The sequence below is a fragment of the Falco punctatus genome, assembly GCF_963210335.1.
Source record: "Falco punctatus genome assembly, chromosome: 2".
Classification (NCBI taxonomy): domain Eukaryota; kingdom Metazoa; phylum Chordata; class Aves; order Falconiformes; family Falconidae; genus Falco; species Falco punctatus.
In genome coordinates, this window is record NC_137581.1 from 58,478,961 (window position 1) to 58,502,595 (window position 23,635).

General features: G+C 39.4%; 1 protein-coding gene across 4 annotated transcripts in view; it reads right to left on the reverse strand.

Moving 5' to 3' along the window:
• Window positions 1–486: 486 nt before the first annotated feature.
• Window positions 487–23,635, reverse strand: part of NALCN (sodium leak channel, non-selective) — a 250,055-nt gene continuing 226,906 nt past the window's right edge. For 3 of the 4 annotated variants that reach the window (XM_080375645.1, XM_080375647.1, XM_080375648.1), the window contains 14 exons: window positions 20,767–20,860; window positions 20,128–20,234; window positions 19,647–19,721; window positions 16,630–16,749; window positions 15,493–15,561; window positions 13,532–13,680; window positions 12,716–12,809; window positions 11,785–11,917; window positions 11,103–11,218; window positions 8,363–8,520; window positions 7,557–7,707; window positions 5,308–5,457; window positions 4,486–4,603; window positions 487–2,739 (listed from right to left, as the gene is read on the reverse strand). In XM_080375645.1, the coding sequence (XP_080231771.1) occupies window positions 2,546–2,739; window positions 4,486–4,603; window positions 5,308–5,457; window positions 7,557–7,707; window positions 8,363–8,520; window positions 11,103–11,218; window positions 11,785–11,917; window positions 12,716–12,809; window positions 13,532–13,680; window positions 15,493–15,561; window positions 16,630–16,749; window positions 19,647–19,721; window positions 20,128–20,234; window positions 20,767–20,860 (1,728 nt within the window). In that variant the 3' untranslated portion in view covers window positions 487–2,545. Of the gene's footprint in view, window positions 2,740–3,039; window positions 3,080–4,485; window positions 4,604–5,307; window positions 5,458–7,556; window positions 7,708–8,362; window positions 8,521–11,102; window positions 11,219–11,784; window positions 11,918–12,715; window positions 12,810–13,531; window positions 13,681–15,492; window positions 15,562–16,629; window positions 16,750–19,646; window positions 19,722–20,127; window positions 20,235–20,766; window positions 20,861–23,635 lie in introns of all 4 variants that reach the window. The other variant, XM_080375646.1, reaches the window with a different exon arrangement.

The window sequence follows — 23,635 nt, forward strand, 5'->3', positions numbered from 1 at the left end:
GAAAAGGTAAAATGAGCAAAGGAACAGGTGAAATTGCTTTCCTAGAGCCAGCTTCCCAGTCAGATTAGATGGTCCAGAGATCTCGAGTGTTTTGGAAGATACTGAAAGGCAGTCTATGAAAATATTTCAATGTTTCCACCCCAAATTTCCCCCTGCGACACACACACACACACACTTACACACACACCCACAAACACCCACCCCCACCCCATATTCACATCCAGGCTCTAAAGCAAACAAACAAAGTGGCTTAAATAAAAATAAATAATGAACAGTCCTATTTAGTCCCATTTTTTGAATGAGACCCCCTCGTGGCAGTACTGATGAGGTAATTTGCTGGACTTCTCACCAAAAAACAAATTAGAAGAGTGTGAAAGCATGTCTTGAAATAATCCCGTACAAACCACATACCTAGCCACTATGCAGCATTATCAGAGACGGGCCAGATACAGCAGACACAGTTAGAAGGAAAACCAAAGGGAGGAATATTGCTTAAAGCAACTCACTTTTATTGACAGAGTACTGTAAGGCAAGGAAAAAATGTTTGCCAGATTTTTTAAAAAGAAGATTTGCAGCAACAATGATTCAGAAAGATCTGCAGTTCAATATATTATTGAACTTTTAAAGATACTATCTTTTATAAATCAAATATTTCTCTTTTTGTCATATATACAAAAGCTCAACTTAAACAAGCACAAAACAGAACCCCAAAGAATGGACTTTCATATGAAGTTTTGTTGATGGTTCATCTCATAAACAAGAGAATGCACATGTTCTGTTACTATAGAGTTACAGTAGACCAGATTTAAACTTAAATATATACCAAAACACATAAAGAAACCACAAAATACAGATGTGTTCAATATGATTATTTTCAAAAAAGCCCTAAACCAGGTTCAACCATACACAAGGAAAAAACATTGACAGATGCCAAGAAAACTGTATTTTATGGCCCAAATTAATTTTGCATTTATGGTGAAGGTATCTGTAAAAACAACGCTGTATTCTGACCACTCCTCATTAATATTTTGGCCAGAAAACATTGCGAAGCACTAGCTTTTTCTTGCTTTTTAAAGGATATATTTTTTAAGTGATGATGTATATTAACTGTGAGCCTCTTACAAGATCTCACATCAGGCCATGTTAGAGCAACCAATAATTTCCATAGGAAACAATGGTGACAGAAAGGTCCCAGCTATGCTAAAAAACCCAGTCGGTTAGCTACAAAATCTGCAACCTCTTATTTCTTCCCTGAGGGAAGGATACATTTTTACCCCACATTTTTTTAGACAGGCTTATATTCTGAAACTGACAAACTTTGCTGCATTTTGTGGCTTTTCTTCTCTACCTCCATATCCGTATAGCATTGGCCTTTTACTGGAAAAAACATTTATGAAAGGGACAGTTGCTTTTCACCAGCAATAATACAGCACTACTGGTGCTTCATAAAATAACAGAAGGCTAACATGTAAAAATATTACGCATCGGGATAAAAGGGGCAAAGGTACTTAACCACAGTACAGTGTCATACCTTAGCTTCGCAGGGCTATAGCATGAGTAGTAACACAGGTAAGTAAAATTCACTTCTACCTGTACAGGCAAAACTGAACTGTATTTTAAAAGCCATACAATACTACTCTGTAATTAGAACCCCCAACATGCTAATTTTTATCACACAGACAAGAAGAAAGTTATCTTACGACTATGCAAGAAAGTGGGACCCAATAAAGAGAATAATGACACCATACGTATATGTAACCAGTCTAGTCTGAAAATGAAGCATGAACCATGTTTTTCACATGGAGGTCTTTTGCTGGAATCATAAATGCACAGTTTTCATGTCTTTTTTTTTTTCTACTTTTTTTTTCTCCCCCCCCCCCCCCCCCCGTTTTCTCTATGAAAATCAAGCTCTTTGCATAATTAACCAAAACCCAAAGATATTTACATTTTAAAAGCCAATCCTTCACCTTCTGATTTTAAAATGAGTTATCCTGTATCTTGCATATTTTAAAAAAGGTCCAGAAAAAGCTTGGAATTGTAATTCAGAATCTGTACTTTGTAAAAATAATTTCCTTGAACATGAAGTCAGTGCTGACCTCTTCAGGTCATTTGTGAATAATAAAATCTTTCTAAAGAAATGTTACTAAATAAGAACTGAGGGAAAACAGAAAAAGAAGAAATACATCACACCTGTAAAGTGTTCCCACTTCAAAGTATGGTATAGGTTGAAGAAAAACACAGAGGTATGTGTATCAAAATACATTTTCATTATGTAGCTACAGAACATCTGAAATCTTTAAATGCTCTGTCTGCTAAAGGTAATATATTCTCTCTGGTTTTGTTAGTACTGCTATTGTATACAGGTTTCTTGGAGTACAGTTAGTAAATGTGTGCTATGCTTCATATGGCAGAAAGATAAGCATCTGAAAAAAATTATGACATTGACTTCAAAGAAATTGTACATCACACAGCATCTTCAATTCTAAACATAGAAAAGTAGTTTGTACTTGAAGTGGTTGTTGTTGTAGTATGACTTAAATTTTTCTCAGATATCAAGAAGGTCCTCTCCACTCTCATCACTCTCCACAGTTAATTGCCTTGTCCACCATTTCTTGACTTCGGATCCACAAGAAGCAGCATCAGACATGGGATTCATTTTGCATGCAACAGATTTCATAGTTGAGCGCCCACCAAAGCGGAGGTTGACTGAAGACACTGAATGGCTTATTGGTTTGGGGGCTATGAAATCAAACAGAAAGTGCTGCATTAGAGTAGACCTACTTGAACATTTTTGGTTAGAATTCAGGTATACAGAACTGGCTGGACTGGGGCAGCTTTAAAATGATTTAGTGCAGAAAGAATAGGGCTCTGTTTCAATGAGGTTTTTTTCAGCTCCAGCTGTTGACACTGCTCTCACTAATCTGCTGGTAGAGCAGTTTAACTAAGCGGTGCCTCATTTCCTTCTACTGGGATGAACTGATGCAACAGATCTCTTCTTACCTGGTTAACTGCAACCTAAATGGTTTAGGCAGTACTTACATGCATTGTCCTGCTGGAAAAATGATGAAACTGGTAACTGCTGGAGAAAGGGAGGGAAAAGTGCATTTAGGGGTGGTAGCTACACCTAGAAAGTGGTATTTAGTGTGGCCTAGGGCTGGAAGCCAGTACAAGGTGTTGGTATGGCTTTAGGAAAGTACTAAAATAAATGTGTAAGCATATAAGTACTACAATTGATCTTGACGCTGCTTATGATCTTAAATACATGTCTTTGTTGGATTGGAGGCAGAATTCTTATCATCTGCCGGGCTGTACTGTGCATGGAGGTGACTCTCCTTTTCTGAGACCGTCCACTGAGGAACGTTCAAGGTTGACATGGGCAAGATCAAGTGCTAAGGGAACCCTGAACTCCTTCTCACATGACGGACCTATCCAGTTGGCTACAGTAGTACAATCCCTTCTTAGCATGCTCCCTCTTTTTCTCTCTGTTCCAACAAAATGTTGATCTTTGCTGCTCAGTGACATTTAAGTAGAAAACATGGATTGAAAGCTCTCTCTTAAGCTGTCCCATTTCTTGGACAAGTACTCTAGTCACAAAAGCAGGGTTAATGGCACTCGTAGCATAAGCATCTCTTCCACTTCCACTTAGATATGATTAGGGTCTGAACAGTGGCAGCCTTTTAATGCAGCACTCTGACTTGGAATAGGACTGACTGATGACAGCTGAAAGCAGGTTGATGTGTACACACCTAACATGCTGGTCACAAGTGTGGCAGGCAGCAGAGATCAATATGCGTTTTATTACAGAATAATTCAGGTGGCGGAGAGTGCTCTTGAGATAAGGACAAAGGCCTCAGACTGTACCTATGCACCTCTCCCACCCTCCTACATATATATATAACTCTAAGTATAGTCTAGCCTTTCTTTTCTCATGGACTGCTGTTACTAGAATAACTTGAGAATGTTTCCTGTTTCTGAGAAAATAAATGGGAAACTGTACCTGGCAATTCCTGGCTGAAGTGAAGATAAAAAAACGTATTATTATAGTGTAAGGTGTAAGTCATAGGCTTGGTATGCTTAGGCAAGACAAGCCACTCAGAAGTTATTACTGTTGTTAGGAAAAACTTCATTCACTTCCAATGTGCTTTATATGATAAGAGAGAACTTTAAATGCACAAGACACTATCCCAAAATACGGGATAATACAGTTCCTAATCCAAAGATCCTGAGTAAATGTATAAAAAAGTAAAAAAAAACCCCAAACATCTGCATATGGCAACGCTTGAGCCCATCTTCCAGACTTTCAGAATTGGGTGGGAGGGGAGAGACTGCTGTATTTTATCATGCATGAGGGTAGAAAACACTTGATGTGGGTGCAAGCAGCAGGCAGCAGGCAGAACTGTGCATTACAAACCCTCTCGTGGTCTTGTTACTGTACAGCAGTGATTTGGTATATGGGGACTCTACTGATAAACATTTTTCACTTACCTGATGGCAAACGCCATTGTCCAAATTTCCGCTGAGGTTTCCCAGCATCTGCAGAGTCTTGTCGATAGCCACCTCTGTCAGAAAGTGTTGGGCTTAGTAGTTGCTGCTGGCTACTTGTCTGAACATAGAAAAAAGAATCTCAGTCATAGTTCTCCATTGCATGGGGATAATCCTAAGAAGGGTTATCTTTCTATTCTTTTTTCCAAGAATTCCAAGCTTTATACAATATTTCCAAGCTTTATACAAAATACAAACAAAACATAATGCCATTTGTTAAGGCAGCATGGCTTCTATTCTTTACCGCCCCAGAAAACTACTACTAATAGGAAAAAAATAAAACGAACATTCAGGCTCAATTCAGTTACACAGAGTCACTGAAGGGTACAAAATTCTCAGCCTTCTGCAGTGGAGTCCTTATGTTGTACCTTCGTCATTCCCTACCTTGGAAGAGCTCAGGACTCCTACTCAGAGGACCCATCATGCCCAATGTTATTACTCAGTGTAAACACGTCTTCAGAATGCTTGAACAAGAAAGCCTCACATCCCTGAGCCTGTACACAGCTCATGCTAGAGCTGAAAGTTGGTGCTGCCGGAGTCGTACAGCTGAGTTTGCCCTTTATGGTGCTAGCAAGACAGTGAACTAAGCTGGGGAATTACTGCCTTAGACCATCTTGCCTTTACATCTAAAGGCAAAGAATGAGGCAAAACAAGACAGTACTACCAACTTTTCTAGTTAAAATGATTTTTTTTTAAAAAAAAGTAAGAAACATGTAAGTTTTCTGAATTTGTTCTGAGTAGCTGGTGATCTTCTGGTTACCATACCTCTGGCTGTGCACTATTATCCTGATTAGGAGCATTCATATCTTCGCTTGGCTGTGTTGTCTCAATGCTGGGAGGATTCAGAAACCGGCTCAACTCCTGCTGTTGACTCTCTCGTAGACTATGGATAATGCTGCATGACTGCTGTTGTTTCTATCAAGGTACAATATGTGACAACAAAAATGTTCTCATTGGTGTGTCACAGTGTTTGATTTTTTTTAAAGCCTTCTAAATATTTAACAAAACGGTGAGCGCCAGATGTGCATACCAGGTGCATCGATAAAGCCACGTGTATCAGATGGTTGCTATTTAAATGAAGTGACTTCCAGCGTATGTCTAACCTTTACGTAGGGAACAGAGGATGAAACTTATAAACTATATTAAGTGGAAGGCAAGTTGCTCAATTATTGGTTTAAACCTAGAGTTTGAAAACATATACATTTTTGAATTTATGCGTTAAAAGTTCTTGCAAAGAAAAAGAAACAAGGAAACTGGTAGAGACTCACTAAGAATTACATGAAGGCAATGAAAAAAATCTGATTTCTTTCATGGACTTTGGAACAGGCTGCCAATAAGATTGAATAAAACAGTAGCGGAAACCTTGTGACTAAGCATAGATTTACAGTACAAATAGAAAAACAAAACCACTGCCATTATGATCTTACAATCTAATTTGCTTTTAAATTAAAATAAACAGCCCTTAGGAAGGGTTTCACTTTCCTGGGTAGTTTTCACATGCTCCCTCTAGAGAGACTTAGAGACTAACAAGAGAATTTGAAAATATATATTAACTTCTATAATTACATTCAGTTTATAAAAGGTTCATATAATGTGAAATGATCTGAACCATATTATTAGAGTGAAATGAATACTGTATTTACTTTAACATAGTGTAATTCAACATCATAATGAAATGAACAACAGAGTTAAAAAAACCCAGAACTGAGAGCTAAGATTTAATTTCATGCCATTATTATTACAGAGATGAGATCAAAATGAAACTATCTATCTGAATATGCCTTGAACATTGATGTTTCAGCTGGAATGTACATTACATTCAAATTGTCCGGTTACCTTTTTTTATAAATTTACAAGCAGAAAAAGCCAGATCCCATAATCACAGATCTCTATGGAAAACCTCCGCTCACATGAAGTAAGCTTTTAAAAAAATAAAAAGTATATGCATCAAGACATGGGCTCAGCCTTACAGTAACTGAAAAATCAGTCATCAATGCAACCAGGTTGTGACTTTTTATATAAAGGAAGAGTGTTTTTTGGAAGATAAGAGGAGAGTCAGTCCAAAACCTAATTGTAGCTATGGCTGAGCAAAGGCAAAAATATTTCTGACTATCAGAAGCATTGCGTAAACACAATACAGAAGTACTAGCTAGGTCTGTACTAGTAAATTAAGCAGACGGGTTTTCTGCCGTGCTGAAGCCAAGTGACAGGCCAGGATTTGTATAATCTGGCCAATCTTCCCTCTACTGCACAAGACAGCTCCAACCGCTGCCTGCTGGGAGCAGTCTCCACCCGGACCTATGCCTGGAGGGCAGTGATGCTCCTATGGTAGTGGTATGGGAGAGTATGAATATGCACTGGCCAAAACTATACTGAGCAATATGCTAATGAGTATGAGTGACCCCATCTGAGTCCTGACCTGATGCCTTGGCCCTACTTAATTTACTGACATAGGCACAGCTACTGTGTGCCATGGTTCATATACCTGATTCGCATGTACACGCTGCTCATTTGCACACACAGTTACTGTAATGGTCACTTAAACAACGTATTTTGATATGAGTTCAATTTGAAGAGTCATCTGCTGGTGACTGATCATGGTATCTTCTGCCACCAGAGGCAAGGAAATTACACAATTAGATTCTGAGAGGAAGGATTAGGCCTGTGAGGTTTCACCAAATTACATTGTTTTTTCTTTATTCCTTTGACTCTGGTCTCTGCACATGCGCCTTCCTGCTGTATTAAAAAGACATAAATTTTGGCAGGAAGACAGTTTTTGCCTTCAAAAGATGCTTATTTTTGTAGCACTTTCAATTGAGCTGTAACATATTTTTTTTTCTGAATTAGCAGCTGCTACGTACTTCTTTACATAAATATTATTGTGACTCCAGAGTAAATGAAGACTAGTGACAGCAAATTCCAGCACGTAAATGAAGACTAGTGACAGCAAATTCCAGCACTTTTGAACAGTTCAATTTCTACAACTATTTAGATCCTGTTTTAGCTTTACTTACTGCTCTGATTCGCTTTAAGCACTTCTTTAGCCACATGCGTATGGTCTGTTTAGCCACCTCCTCTTCTATGGTATATTCCAGTTGCTCCCTAGCAAGCAGCTCTTCCAGTTGAAGACTTTTTCTGATATCAACAGACCTATATGAAAGCATGCTGGAAGAAACAGGTATTTTTTTTTTTTAAATGCTGGTGACCTTACATTTTAATTCAGAAAATCAAAGCTCATACTGAAGAGCTTAATGCAAGAACACATAATTCAGGTGTGTGTAATAAATTCTCATTTGAAGCTAAAAAAATGATGAGATGATTCTAGAAGAGACATGCAGTGCTCAAATTAAGATCTTATCACCTACATCCAGCCGTCTAACAAAGATAAGCTTCTGAACTGTAAGCAGCCAGGGCATATGTAGTGGCTTAGTTTGGTGTCCCCCTGTCGTCCCGCCCCCCCAGTTTACACTTGCATAATGTTCCCACTTCTATTTTATTTCTAGTCAGATTTACTGTCATGTCGCTACATGTGTGGGGACAGTATTTCATAACTTGGGATACAAGAACAACATGTGTTTTCTGTTTATGACAAATGAAAATTTTAAAATTACTCAGAGCTGATTCCCTAGGACCTGCATTTTCCATCACTAATATTTGCAAGGAAAAAAGGGAAATCTAGTATTTGTGTTACATTTAAAATGGCAGTATCTCTACGGCTACCAGCCTTGCCTTTTCCCAAGCCTAATAAACACCTGTTAGCCTGGAGAGAAAAACAGGTCAATATACCCCTTCTACAAATTTAGAGAAAATCTCAGAGTACCTGAGCACGTCATGGAAAGTGACATCACCACCATTATGGAGCCGCTCCATTTCGTAGCACATGTGCTTGAACAGCAGCTTGTCCTTGTCAAGATCCACCTCCAGCCTGCCTCGCAAAAGCCTCAGCAGAAATTTCACTCGGAAGGTAGGGATTACTCCCTGTGTAAAATTGCATAATAGGTGGTAAATTATTACTGACCTAACAACCAGCTCAGACATTCAGGCTGATCGCTGTGAGAAATGCTATTTCTCTAACGACTCTGTTTCAAATCCTGGCCTATTTAAGTCACTGTGAATACATTGCTGAAGAATATATGCATGCAGCCAGCTCTTCAGCACATTCATGGAAGTCTGCTGTTATTTAACTGATACACAATGAGAATCTGTGCTGTTAATTTTGCCAGAAATTTTCAAAATTGCTTGGGGATTTAATTTCTCCATTTGCATTAATCTGTAATTAGAATCATATGCCCAAAGAGCCGCCTTTGAAAAAAACTGAAATTAAACTGCAGTTTAAACATTCAACCTGTCCCCTTCACTGTGCATTTTTAGACAGGAGAATGTTGGGAGTTTATTGGCTTTTCAAAGGTCTTCTGCTCAACCTAGCACATGTTGCACTTTTTGTGACAACAATTTTGATCTGCTTCTAAAAATTAGGACTGAAAGTATTTCTCCCTGAAACAGTGGTATTGACACTCTTCCAAGTGTTTTGTTCTGCTAAATGAGCCTGAGTGGAAGTACTTTCGCTGTAGTGTGTTGTTCCACATCAGAGAGAAAAACTGTCGGTGCTGGGCACAATGGATGCAGAACTCTCCATCTCCAGCAGTACAGACTGGCTTCCATCTCCAGCAAAGCCATGTGCCAGCTACAAGCAACCAACTTCTTTCATCATAACGTTGCTTATGTTCAAGTCTTAGTGATGTCATGAATCATTCAGATGATGATTTAAGTTGTGTGGGCATCTGAACAGCTTAGTCTCCCAGATGCAATTCTTATCCCAAAATCACAGAATGGTTGAGGTTGGAAGGGATCTCCAGAGGCCACCTGGTCTGACTCCTCTGCTTAAGCTGGGCCTCCTAAAGGCAGTTTCCCAGGACCATGTCCAGATGGCTTTTGAGTATCTCTAAGGATGGGGACTCTACAGCCTCTGTGGGCAACCCGCACCAGTGCTCAGTCACCCTCCCACAGAAAAAGTGTTTCCTGATGTTCAGAGGGAACCTTCCGAGTTTCAGCTTGTGCCCACTGCCTCTGGTCCTGTCCACTGGGCACCACCGAAGAGAACCTGGATCCATCTGCTGCAGCACTCTCCAAACTAGCTGGCTGTAACAAGGTCTTTCACCATCTCGTTCGTTTGTACGTACATGCATGCGTGCTGTGCTCTTCTCTCTGCTTCTTCCTCCTCTCTCTTCCTTGGCTGCTCTCTCTTCATTGGCTGCCCAACCACTTAACAGAACCAGCCACAGCCGCACCTTATCGACATCAGCCAACCCACTTCCCCCAAGCCAGCCCACAGCTGTATGTTATCAATATTAATTAACCCAGCTTCATTCCTCTACATGCATATTCTTTGCATCCTCCCTTCAGTTATTCACGCACACTGATGAGATCCCCCCTGAGGCTTCTCTTTTCCAGGCTGAACAGTCTCAGCTCTCTCAGCCTTTCCTCATAAAAGGCATGCTCTAATCCCTTCATCATCTTTGTGTCCCTTTGCTGGACTCTTTCCAGTATGTCTAGACCTCTGTTGCAGAGAAGTCCAGAGCTGGACCCAGGACTACAGGTGTGCCCTCACCAGTGCCAAGTAGAGGGGAAAGATCCTCCCTCTTGGCCTGCTGGCAACCCTTTGCCTAATGCAGCCCAGGATACCATTAGCCCTCTTTGCCACAAGGGCACCGCTGGCTCATGTTCAACTTGGTGTCCACCAGGACCCCCAGGTTATTTCCTGGCAAGCTGTTTTCCAGCTGGTCAGCCTGCAGCATGTACTTTATGCCTGGGGCTGTTCTTCCGTAGGTGCAGGGCTTTGCACCTCCCCTTGCTGAATCACAAGGTTCCTGTCATCCCATTTCTCCAGTCTAAATGCACCTAAATGATCCATCTGGATGGCATCATGACCCTCTGGCGTATCAGCCACTCCTCCCAGTTTGGTGTCATCTGCAAACTTGTTGGGGGTGCACTCTACCCCATCATCCAGAGCACGAATGAAGATGTTGGACAGGACTGGACTCAGTATTGACCACTGGGGTACATGACTAGTTTCTGGCCTCCGACTAGAATCTGTGCTGCTGATCATCACCCTCTGGACCTGGCCATTCAGCTAGTTTTCAGTCACTTCATCATCTTCTCATCCAGCCCATACTTCATTGGGTTCTCTGTGAGCATCTTACAGGAGACAGTGCTGAAATCTCAGCAAAGCTCTTCTGAAGATCAAACACATAAATGGATGTGAGTCTGTAGACTTCCAAGGGAACAACTCTCAGGAAACCAGGCAGAAAGATGCTATTTATTGATCCCATCAATATCTACATTTGTTTTTTAATTTACTATTACAAGTACTTCACAGTAGTAAAGAATACAGGTTAGTACCTAAGGGCCATGAACAATGTTAGATCGTGCTTGCTGAACATTTAGAACTTGAACAGTAACTGCTCAGTGAGCCTTGTCAGCATACTTTGTTTTCCCCATATGTGTAATTTAGGAAAAATGTAAACTTACTGGATTTCTGTGTTCATTATCAACTTTCTTACCTCTCTTTTGTCATCAACCATGTTCCATATAATTTGAAAATGCCTAAGATCATTATAGCTTAAAAGTTGGTCTTCTTCAGTTGAGTAAAACAATGAGAAATTCTCCACAATGATAGCTGAAAACCACAAAACCAAAATACACTATAAAGAAAGCTGGTAGTTACATTCTAACTGGTTAACACCTATAAGTAACAATGGATTTCAACAGAATATGAATTCTGTTGTACAAACTTCATATTAATCAATGCCTTTAGCTGTATGTTTAGACAAAAACTATGTATGGGTAACATACTGTCATGCTACATCAATATTCATTGTGCTCACTTTTAAAAAGCTGTATCTTAAATGCTGGTGAGATGCCTAATCTACTATCCTCTAAGGTCAATTAGGTGAATTCCAGTGATGTTGGAAAAATGTTAACTGGAGGAAGGAAAAGCTCAGAAAAATAGTATTTCTTAGGGTAACTATAAAAATGCAACACATCTCTTTGTTCAAAAAACTTTCATTCCCAAAATTTCTGTTTTAGCATACACCCTGCCAGAGAAGTATCAAAATCATCATACACATATAAGGTAACAGTAAAGGTACGAGGTTACCTCATGCCTGGATATCACAACACTCACATCTAACATACTACATGCTAAGGTGGACCTTTTTTTAATTAATGTATAGTTTCACTTACCAACAAGCAAATTTAGCATGATGTATGCAATGATGACATAAAATGAACAGAAATACATAAGAGCACCAGCATAATTTCCACAGTCTGTTTTCCAGTAGGTGCTGTTATCTGGCGTACAAAATGGAGGCTGAACCTTCAAAACAAAAGAAAACCAAGTCATTCAATCATAAAGAAAGATTCTTAATTTCTATGCAATCCATACAGTATTTATAACTGTAATTTCTTTAAAGTTTCCCAATTAGGGAATAATACTGTAGGCATTATCGTGGGCAGGTTTTTGTTGTTCCTTTAGTGGTTAGTAATCAGAAACCAGACAGAAGCATGACAAAAAAGGCCTAGGTGTGGGTCTCACTACCACACACAAGGCACACTGTGCATTATGCCACTGTAAGGAAACAACCTGTTGTGCTGAAATGTGGTTTTCAAAAAAATTCCCTGCCCATTAATTTCAAAAAGGAAGGGAATATGATTTTCATTGCAATGGAAACCACAGATGGAAATTTACTTGGGAAAAATAGGATGATTCAAGGACAAATGTTGAGATCATCAAGACTACCATTCACACGGAATGAGCCAGAGTGCAGGCATGAAAGACAAAGTTAATGTAAGAAGTCACCTTGCCCCAGTCCAAGCAGAGGTAACAGTGAGAAAGCAAGTTACTGCACTTCTGATTTTGGAAACATCTTTTTATTTTTGTTTTAATATCATGTAATAGCCTAGCCCCACAAAATAGTACAGTGAGTGTGTGACTGGAACTGCAATCTGTGTGTCCTATTTGGAGGTTATCTCTTGAAGAGAGAAAGGCCATCACAACACTCTTGAAGACAGAAAGGCCATCACAACATTCCTTGTACAAAGCTATGATACCAGAAACACTTTAAGGGTGTCTCCTGCTTCTTGCCTATGTTATCTCTGGCAGCATTGTATTTACCATGCAGTCATGCATAATTTTGTTCCAGTCTTCTCCAGTAACTATTCTGAAGAGCACAGTAATAGCCTTGCCAGCTGATGAAAAATTTGCATGTCTGTTAGAGAGAGAGAGAGAGAGAGAGAGAGAGAGAGGTAAAGGGAGAGATCATTTCACATCCCAGAACTAAAATGCTGGCAAGAATAAATGCAAATAATTTCGATTTTCTACTGTTCTACTATTTTAAACTAAAAATAGTTACAGTACTATTTGAATGAGCTCACTGAATTACTTATTTTGTGACTTAAGATACAATAACTGAACTTCAGCTCAGACATAGGTCTGAGTATTTTGACTCATTTTATCAGAGCTAAAGCACACTCAAGGCCAGATCCTATCTCCTGTCTCCATTCTCTTCCTGAAGCCTGATGATGCTACTGATTGGGAAATCTCCAGTTAACAGCAAGTTCACAGGACTGTCCCCTCTCCGCATCAGCCTGGATATGGAACATGTTTCTGGGTGATGCCATTAAGGTGTAGTATGTGCACTGTGTTTCAGCAGCTTATGGCTACAGCAGCACTGCTTTGAAACATATTCCAGCTGGCACGATGGAGAACAGCTCTCAGTCTGCTCTGGGCTGGATTGGCTGTTATTGGTCCAGTGCACAAGGGCTGGAAAGACGGCTCGGTGTCTGCTATCAGAAATTCTGTTTTAGAGTTCTTCAGCTAGACCTGGGGACTTGTCTGGTTTTTACCATGGATAAATTTCTATCTAGCAGAATGTGATTTTTTCAGGCTGTTTAAAGAACATCCCCATAAGGTAGTAAGTACATACTGTACCTGTTAATGTTCTCCCCGTATTTCACTGTACCAAATAAAACCACTCCAGCAAAAGCATAACAAAGAAGCAGTAAGAACATTCCCACTATGATGAAGAAGCTCTTGTACATGCTGACAACCACAGTCAGGAGTAGCATTTTTAGTGTCACCTGTCACAGAGAAAAAGCAATCCATGATGCCATTCAGGAAAGCAGAGATAAAAGGGAAAAGGGAGTTATTGCACTTGCCATTTTGACAACAAATTCTTTACACGTGTACGTTAATGGATGACCCCAGTGAAATGGTACATTTTGATTCTGATTTGAACTAAACATTTTGCGCCTTCCTCTGAAATTCAGTGTGCTTTTTACTTGTTAAAGAGATTCGCGCATCTGCCTAATTTACAAGGTCAAGATGTTGCTCCTCAAAGAGTAGATGTAGGATAACATAGCAATAATACAGAACAAGCTTAATTATAATATTCTAGGATCAGTATACTGCAGAAGTATCAAAATTAGCATTGCATGAGCAGTGGTGCAGTAAACTACTTTGGGCTTATCTGAAAGTGATGACAACTGTTAGGTGGAAATCACAGATACTGCAGCCTACCAAAAGGAATGGGTTGGTGTAGAGAGAAGGGGATTTCCTCAAGATCAGCACAGCTTGATTAAACTAGTAATTTCTCAAACAATTTGGCTTAAGAAGAGAGCACAATTTTGGAAATTACATAGGGTGTAGGCCTTGACATTAGATTTCACTTTCCCATGCATGCATATTGTACATTTCACTCTTGATAAAAGTTACCGCCCTAGATTGTCCTAACACCCTCAGCCACCTTGGATGCTACGGAAAATTCTCTTAATGGGACTGAGGATAGCAGCTTTCATTAGAATCATGCCAAACTGATAAGTCATGCTGACTTTTAGTCATCATATTGCATCACAACAGATAAATTAGTGAAACTGATACAATTCCTAACATGAAAGCACAAACGACTAGGTTAAAACCTTGAAAAAACTTTAGAATCAATCAGAAAGCATTGAAGGCAATCACTTGGTCTGGCTGCATAGGAGAAGCAAGGATTTTTTATCTGACTTTCAAGGCTCTACAGGCTCTGTGTAGTTTGACTGAAGGAAGACTTTATTTTTACTGCACAAACCCTCCGAGTTGCTGTTCTTAACCCTGGCAACCTAGTACAGCAGTCTTTTCATCACATTTACTTTAACATGCTAGACTTCACAGAAAATGTTTGGATAGTCTAAGATGTTCTACAGCAAGAGGATGCAGAGTGTCACCACTTGTTAAACAAATGTGTTTGTTCTCTGCCTATGCTTATTCTGCCAGCCTACTCTAATTACATCAGAGTGATTCCAAACACAGAACAAATGTAAACTTTGGAAGTGAATTACTGTGTTGCCATGCCAGTGTTTCCAGCAGACTATCTTAACCCAATGTATTTTTAAAATTGAACATAAATCTTTTACTGTGATAAGATGTACATTATAGAGATACAAGACACAGACCTGTACTGTGGAGGGAGAAACTTCTATAAGACAGTACTATCATAACAAGATGAGGGCATCAACTACCACTCCACTAGTCTTGCAGAGAAAATAAATAAATATAATGCACATCAGACCACACTGAAATGGCAAGTACTGAAAGTAGCACAATGTTATGTTCAGAGTTTGACAGAGCATTTTTAAAAAACTGCATGGCATTGTGATGCAGTTGTACTTTTTTTTTGTTGCAAAAATTGCAGCTTTTCCAGTAACCATAATATAATGCTATTATATAATACAGCTAAAATCCTGACATTTTAAAGACAGAGTGTAAAATTGGAGAGTGCTGCTTGAAGTGTCCTTTTTTTTCCTTGCATATAAAATAGAGCCTTACAGAATGTGCACTAGAAACACGTAGTATCTAGTCCTTTAATCCATACATGAGCACTGCAATAGTTGTATTTCCTAATTTATACTTACATGCTTCCCACAAATTGAGAAAAACCTGAAGACAATTACGCATGCCCCCATCATGTAAGTGTACGCATTCTGGAACAGAAACACAGAAGACTTAATACATTGTCTCCCAGGGATCTCATGGAAAGATCATGATAATTGGTCTTTTAATAATGTAGGGCAGTTGCTATATGAAATAAGAGAAATCATAAACTAGTAGCACTAATACTTCAGTAAGTGGAGCAGTAAGAAACTAATAGAAGATGTTCCACCGCTTCAAAAATACTAATTCAACCTCGCCACACATCATTTCAAAAACCCTTCAATCCTCTATTAACTGGGCTGTAATCATGTCCAGCAGCCCCAGTCTACTTGTCTAGACAGCTGCTGGCTTACAGAAACTCCCCAGGCCTTCCCAGCTACTCCGCAGCAGGAAGCAAACTGTGAATGTCAGGGCAAAATGACTAGTCACACAAGACAGGTTTTCCTCCAAACAGAGCTTGCCGGCAGACAAAAGAGAAGCCTGCACAGCCGTTATAGGGTTGTGGCTTCAACAACTTCTGATTGATCACAAGTCTCAGCTATCCCCTCTCCTTCCCTTGTATATAAGGGAACCAGGGGGTAGCCAAATTGATAAATCTGGAGTGGGATGGAGGGAGAGTAGATCTCCATCCCCTCTCCTCCACACCTTCTTGGATTAAACATTGTCCCTTTATCAAAACCAGAGCTCCAGAATTGCTTCTGTGTTTGGGACAGATTGTATTGTTCAGCAGTTTTGCAACTATGTCTTCTTCCAGCCCACTGCTCCTGTCTGCATACTGTGCATTGCCTCTTTCTTTCTTGACGTTCATGAGACTTCTGTGGGCAGGAGCTCTCAGTGTCTTCAGATTCCATCCTTTCTTCACTCACATCCTCCCTAAAGACTTCATTTTTCTACACATTTACCACCTCTACCTCAAGTCAGTAAGACAAGTTTTGTACTTCATCATTGCCCAAGACAACAATTCCTTCTTCTTAGCATCAAACTTAATTTATTTCATCCATATTTCAGCCTTATTAAACTCCCGAGGGTTTATCTGGGTGTATAGAAGCAATCCTGTTGCTGCTGCTTAACAGATAAAATCAAGCTAAATCACTGGAACTGCGTTTTATAAATCTTACCAGTAAGGCAAAGTGAAGTATCACCCATATAACTCCAAGAGATGTCACCAAGAGATCGTACCGATTTCTTCTGCTTTGCCAGAAGCCAGAAGGTGACATGGCAATAATCTTCATTGTGACCTACAGATAACAGCAATTTCTCAGGTGCACTGAAGAAATGGTTATTTCTTGCTATACAAACCTCTTCCATTCTCTAAAATGTTCGATTGAATTAATCTTACGAAATAGTTTCAAACAACCAAGGGCAGGTTTCATGTCAGCTAAGTGTTCCCACATAGACAGGTTAGGCTGCTAGACTAACCAGAACATCTAAGCTTCCTTAGATAAAGGAAAAGTGGTATTTTTGGAAGACCACAAATGACCAAGACCAGGGTCTCTCTCTCTCTCTCTCCATCAAGTACTGAAGGAAGGGGTGTAGCTGACCACCTCAGACTGAATGCTTAATGCATAGATTGCTGAGGTGAATGTGGGCTTAAGTTTTCTTACAGTTAAACAAGTAATGAAGTTAGAAAATTATTGTCAATAACACGTGGCTGAAAGAGGTAGCAGTATCCTATTTATCTAGCTGTCTGTAAACAGGCTAAAATCACATAAGCACATTTGAACTCAAGAATATAATTGTGTTCTGTAGCACCTATAGTTCTAATTAATTATAAAGCTTTCCCATATTGGAAATATTTCTTGCTTTAAGGAACAGTTTGTACTCAGCACCATCTGTACTCAGCAGTGTATAAGAGAAGAAACCTAAGAACAGTAAAGGCCGTACATTTTACAATGTACCTGGTAAAAGACAGCAGCTGAAGTGCTTGACATTTCCAATACAGGTAATAGGAGCAGAAACAGGAAGCTTAAGAACAGACATCGGTAAGAAATAGTCACAACAGCTAACAGATATTGAGGTAGGGTGATACATGTAGAGGGACCACCAGAGAGTTTCTCATACACAATTCGTATTAAACCTCAAAGCAAGTCAAGTGTTAGTATACAAAGGCTATAAATGTCAGGCTTTCACTACATATTTTTTTCCATCCCATCTTGCAACACTGCCATTTAGCAGTATCCTTTACATTTCTGAAACCTAAACTGTATATAAAAGGACACTAGTTTGAGGTAAAAGGCTGATTTTCCAGTTAGGTGGTTTATTTTTTTTTTCCCCATATAAATTTTTCTGAAGCCTGCCTGCAAGTGAAGAATACGTTGTCTGAGTCTCTAATTATCATTTGAGGTACCTGAAAGTATCTTGACTCCTATCCAGTCAGGTGAGATGCCCTAGAATACTGGAGACAGATGTATGGGGCTGGCAGGGATGACACAAGACCTGCACACACCTCTGCTCTTCTGCAGCAGCTCATGGAGGTAAGGGGAGATCAGCTAGGGTACCCTAAAAAGCTTTTGATGCCTTTGGTTATTTAGGCGACTGAAACTCACCCTACATCTCCCTTGATCATATTGACAGCTTAAACACCTGCCTCACCTGTAGAAATTAAACGCCTAAGTTCAGATGCCTATAATCTTGAACTGAACACCACACCTTGCAAATAAAAAAACACATTTCACTTCATTCTGTGATCATTAGTAAGTTTTCTGAATTCTTCCTATTCTTCTACACCACATATACTGATGTGAGCAGTAAAGGTTTAAGACTGAATCGGGAGTCCTTAGGCTGGACACAGGGCCATTAGCTTTGCAGAAAGCTTTGGCCTTCCTCATGGACCATGCCCGCTAGCGGTAGCAGACTGTGTACATAGCAGAGTAACCAGACTATGCTGCATTAGGGAAGATCCTGGGCAGGAAGCTGCTTCATCTCTCCATAAATTGTGTGCACTCACAGCGTGATAGCTGGCCTGTTGAGACAGTCAACAAATTTTTCTTGCCTCTAACAAACTTCCTTTGAAATTTGAGAGATGTATTTGTTTCCCCTGGCAGTATAAGAGAAAAAAAGTATTTCTGAAGACATAGTTACTAGGTAAATTAAAACCTGTCTGTGTATGACACAAATCAAACTTTTCTGTGTTTGCTCAGTCTCTCAAGAGATACTGATTTCTCCTGAGTAGGGAAAAAAGAAGCAACAGCATGGACATACTCTAGCTACAGCTGCTACAAGTTATTCACTTCATTGTTTATTCATCACTGCTGGCGAAACCTATCACTGGAACATGGGAACTGTCATATTGGATTAGAGCAGTGGGAAATGTACTCTACTATCCTGTTTCCGATAGTGGTCAGTATCAGCTATTCAAAAGGGACTGAAAAGAAAAATACTCAACTACAAACTTGGAGCACAATTATGTACTAACCTAACCACAGAGGAAGCATCTTCTTTAACCTCATAAATGTCTGCTTTGTTACAGTACGCATATCCTTACACATGAAAAAATAAATGCTTTTAAAATGTGTTTATGTCTTTAGATTCCAGTCTTATGAAAACAGGCTAATTACACCTTGCACAATTGATTGTGGTGACAATTTTCTCATAGACAGAGAACTGTTACCACATAGGATCTAGATCTGTGCAACAAAAGATAGACAATACTGGAATTTGACTTATGTTATTTAAAAGTATTAAAATGAAATATGATGTTTAAAAAAACAAAACAAAACTGAGAGTGGTTTGATGATGTCACAGCTACAGAACAGTGGGGATTAACACACCAAGCAAAATATAAATGGAGCAAGGAGAACTTCCATGATACAACACAGACCTTGTGTTGTATGGAGTGACTTTAATCTGAGATGTTCTGCAAGAAACGAGTTCATTTAGGCTGACCAAAACACATGCTGAAATGCTCAGTTGGACCTATATAAAAGAACACAAAGCTCAAGGTGGTGGAGAAGTATGACTACAACAAATCAAAAGTTTCTTTCTACAACACATGTTTAAAGACAAGTGACATGGAGAGCCCCAAATGTACATGCTCAGAAATAAAAAATATAGTGAAAAATGAGACAATATCCCTAAAGACAAAATGAAACATATACATACTAGTCTCAAGAAATCATAAAATATATTACTTTACCTCAAGGACAAAAATGAAGGTGAAAACAACAGACATTGTTGCTAAAGGCACAGTCACTGGATCTGAAGCATCCCACTGAAATGCAAACAAAAGCCATTCATAGAAGAGTAGCTGTTAAACAGAAATAAATGCCTCTTCATTGCCTTAACTTTTCTTGCAGGTTTTGTTAATGAATAGACTTCACTTTAAAATATGCTCAAGACAGAAGTGGCATCCTGGTGTATTAATCTCTCACAGATTTACAGCTTAACTGGAAATTAAAAATACCAAACCAGACTACAAAAAGACAGAAATTGACTCAGCTCTACAATTTACAATTAATCTACAGTGATCTGTGCCAACTGAGATTGCTGTATCTAGAAATTCTGTTTCCTTACATTCATCACAGTAATGGTTCAACTGATCATTAATTGATGTCAGGAAATGTGTGCAACACATGCTGTACTACTATAATGAAACACTTAAAAAGAAACACAATTACCTTAACTGATAACAACACAGACTGAGCCAGAACAAGTACAGCAATAGTTCTCTTAAAAAATGGATGCTGAGTTATATCATACATCTTAGCTCTAAAGCCATCGTTATCTGAAAAAGAAAGAATTTGAGGAGAGTTAAAATGCACAGTAGTATTTGCCCCTTATATCTTGACATATTTTCCATGATAATTAGTGGCAAAATAATCCTTCACCAGTCTCAAAATACATTTCTAATTTTGTGTTACAATTTTCCATATCAAATAGGGCCTCTGAATATACAATTTCAAATACTGAACACCAGTGTTGCATGAAGGCTGTGGTACTAGTAGGGCAAGTGCATCATTCAACTGCTGTCAGGTTAATACATTCCATTCATATCATTAACAGCCAACTGCAAATATTTTTCATTTAGAAATTCATTTTTTCATTAAGGCTTATCCTAAAATCATCGAAGCACAACCTTTTTTGGGGTTGATTTTAATAGCCTTATGCAAAGATCTGTAGTTGGAGCCTGTTTCTATGTTAACTTATGCACAACCTCCTAGTGGCCTCACGATTACAATTTTAATTTGAATCGCAGACTCCTGGGGAATTACGAACACTAGGGCTCAACATGAATAAAATCAAAATATCTTTGATACCCGGACGAGGTGGGAGATGAAGAGGTTGTGCTATCTTCAGTCTGCTTTTCAGATCTTCCCATCTTCTCTGATCTACAGTCAGTAAAGCTGTCCCCTTAATAAAAAAAAAGAAGTGTATAAAGCTTTTGTCATATAAAAGCTAGAACATTTAATGCTGTAAACAGGAAAACAACATTCTCTTTGGTGTCTGAAATAAAGTTACATATGCAACTCTTTTTAAATAACACACTGTTTGGGTAAAGGAGTCTAAAGTATTAGCTGTTACTCAAGAGGATTTCTGGACACATTAGCTGTGAGTTTCTGGGACTCAACTCAGCAGGCACAGTTGCTGCTCTTTGTAGCAGCAGCCCAGTGTGGGCAGTGAAACACTGCAGGAGGTCTTCCATTTGACTGAACATCATTTGCTGGAAAGCACTGTTTTAAAGAGTGGTCGATTTTGTCTGGACTTTGCTGCAGAAAATCCTGCGGCTTGTCAGTGCTGTGACAGTTTCTTGGGGAACAAGCCCTCCAGGAGACTGCCGTCACTCTCTACAGCTCTTCTGCTTGGGGAGGGATATTTAAAATAAAATAATAGTATACTATATACCGACAAGAGCTCTCCACAAAGGAAGCACAAGGAGAGGTAGGGATATATCCTTTGGATGGGCGCTGGTAGATGGTAATGTGTGTATGTGTTTTCATAACACAGGAGGAAACAAGCAAGCCCCAAACAGAATTCAGCATTATTTAAAATGACCTTAAAAATGTGGTTCTCATCATTTCAGAGAACTGTAAAATCTCACAGAAGGACTCTGGAGTTACAAAAATAAGGGAGACCTTTTCAAGGTAAATGCCACAAGCTTGTCTCCTAGACACTCGGCTGCTCCCCCAGCCAGCACAGAGCCGCACTGAGCTGGACAAGGGCTGGTGTGATCTCTGGGGCTTCCCTTGGCATTGGCTTGTGTAGATGTTGGAACTGTGGCTGGCTGTGTGACTGATGGCAGGATTCCTCCCTCTCACTGGACATAATCTCTTTACAGAGCTGTGTGTCCAAATGGCACCCTGGGAGAAGGTGCTTTCCAACACAAAGTGGACAAAGTGACAGAGTAAGGATGCCTATTGCTCATGTCAAGCCCAAACTGCACCATTTACAGATGTTTAAATTAAAAGGCAACTCAATCAACCCAATGATTACTTCTGGTTTATATTCTTAGAGAGCTTTCACTGCACACAAGACAAAAGGTAGCAAAAAATGTGGACTTTTGTAAAATTTAGAAATAGTGCTGCCAAGTTGCTCTGTTGCTCAGACGCTACCACTTCCACCAGCGGGATCATTATAAGGGACCAAAGAGCAGAGCCCTGCGAGGGGGACTGCTGCTGGATGAGCTGCGTTTGTGTTTGGACTTCGACTCAAAACTTTCAGATAATATCTGAGTCGATCACATCTTCACTGCTGACTAAACACGTGACACCTGGGAGCTGTGACAAGTGATGGGTGGAAGTTGTGAAATAGGGGGTGGTGGAACACTTTGGGCTACTGTCCTGGTCTCGGAACACCTGAGGGCTCAGCCCAGAGCCTCCTGTGGTACCTCCCAGTACATCTCCATGCCTGCAACTCCAACAGCTCCGATGAAATACTACAGCATATCTGAAAATATTTTTGGATTTTTTTTAAAAAATTGTTCATTCTCACATAAAATATTTATGCAGTAACTGTGCAACTCTGACCCTCCTCAACAACTCCTGGCACTACTGTAACCATGTATCAGCCATAAACTTTCTAAAGTCAACATCTACTTTAAACACCAATAGCTTGGCTAAGTAACTAGTTTTAAGATGATGTAATGTAACCTCACATAGTGGACTATTTTGCCCTCTTCTTTATGGACTAGTTGACAGTCTTCTCTCTGTCTTACTTGGCCTTTTTTTTTTCAGTTCCTGGGAATTTCTTCACTCTACTTAAATATTAATTGGGCTGAGATTTTTTCCCTCCACTGCATAATTAACTAAAATATTCATCTTTTCAACTAAAATCTGAGGATATTTTCTTTTTCCTATAGTAAACACTTTAAAAGTAAAAAGTATTCAAGAAAAAAAGAGATGAAAACCAAACATTACATGCCACAGTAGCTACCTGGGGTTACTAAGAAACAGCTGAAAAAGCTTAACCAGATGACATAAATAATTTGTACTGACTGTATTTTTAGTATTATGTAAATTCTATAGAAATATTGCATGATGTGCCTGTTCAGTGTAATTTACAGGGAACTGTTACTAGTGAGCAACTTTTTTGATGTTCATACTAATGCTTTCCCTGTATTCAGACATGAATTGAGGGAGGACCTTATTCATAGCTGAAAACGTGGTCATAGTTCGAGGAAAACATACAAGCAGAGAAAATCACCCCAAAAGGATAAATGTAAAAATCAGGTAATTTTCTGAAAATAATGGGAACCCTAATTCAGGCCCTACACCTCAGACTTCCACATTTACACTGGAAGCTTGTGAAGGGTCAGTCTGGGCTAAGATGAATTGTTTGGCTATCTCCTGTGCTCCCAATCCTTATAAACCTCATGTTCACAACTTTCCTGTTCCCTCTCATTTTAAATCACAGCGAACATAAACAAACTTTTGCTTTTCACATGAGTTTGGGCTGTCCTGTGCCTTTAAAGCAGCATATCTAGGAGGAGGGAATGAAATATGAATCTGTTAGAGTCACATGTTTAAGGGTATTTTTCCCCTGTTCATCTGCATGTTTCAAACTCAAAAATAAAAAAATGGTGCAAGATTTACACTGATATTGTGGACAAATCACTTCAAAAGTAACCTGTGTGTTGGCCCAGATCACCTTATTCCATAGTTGATAGTTGACTACAAGGATGAATACTGA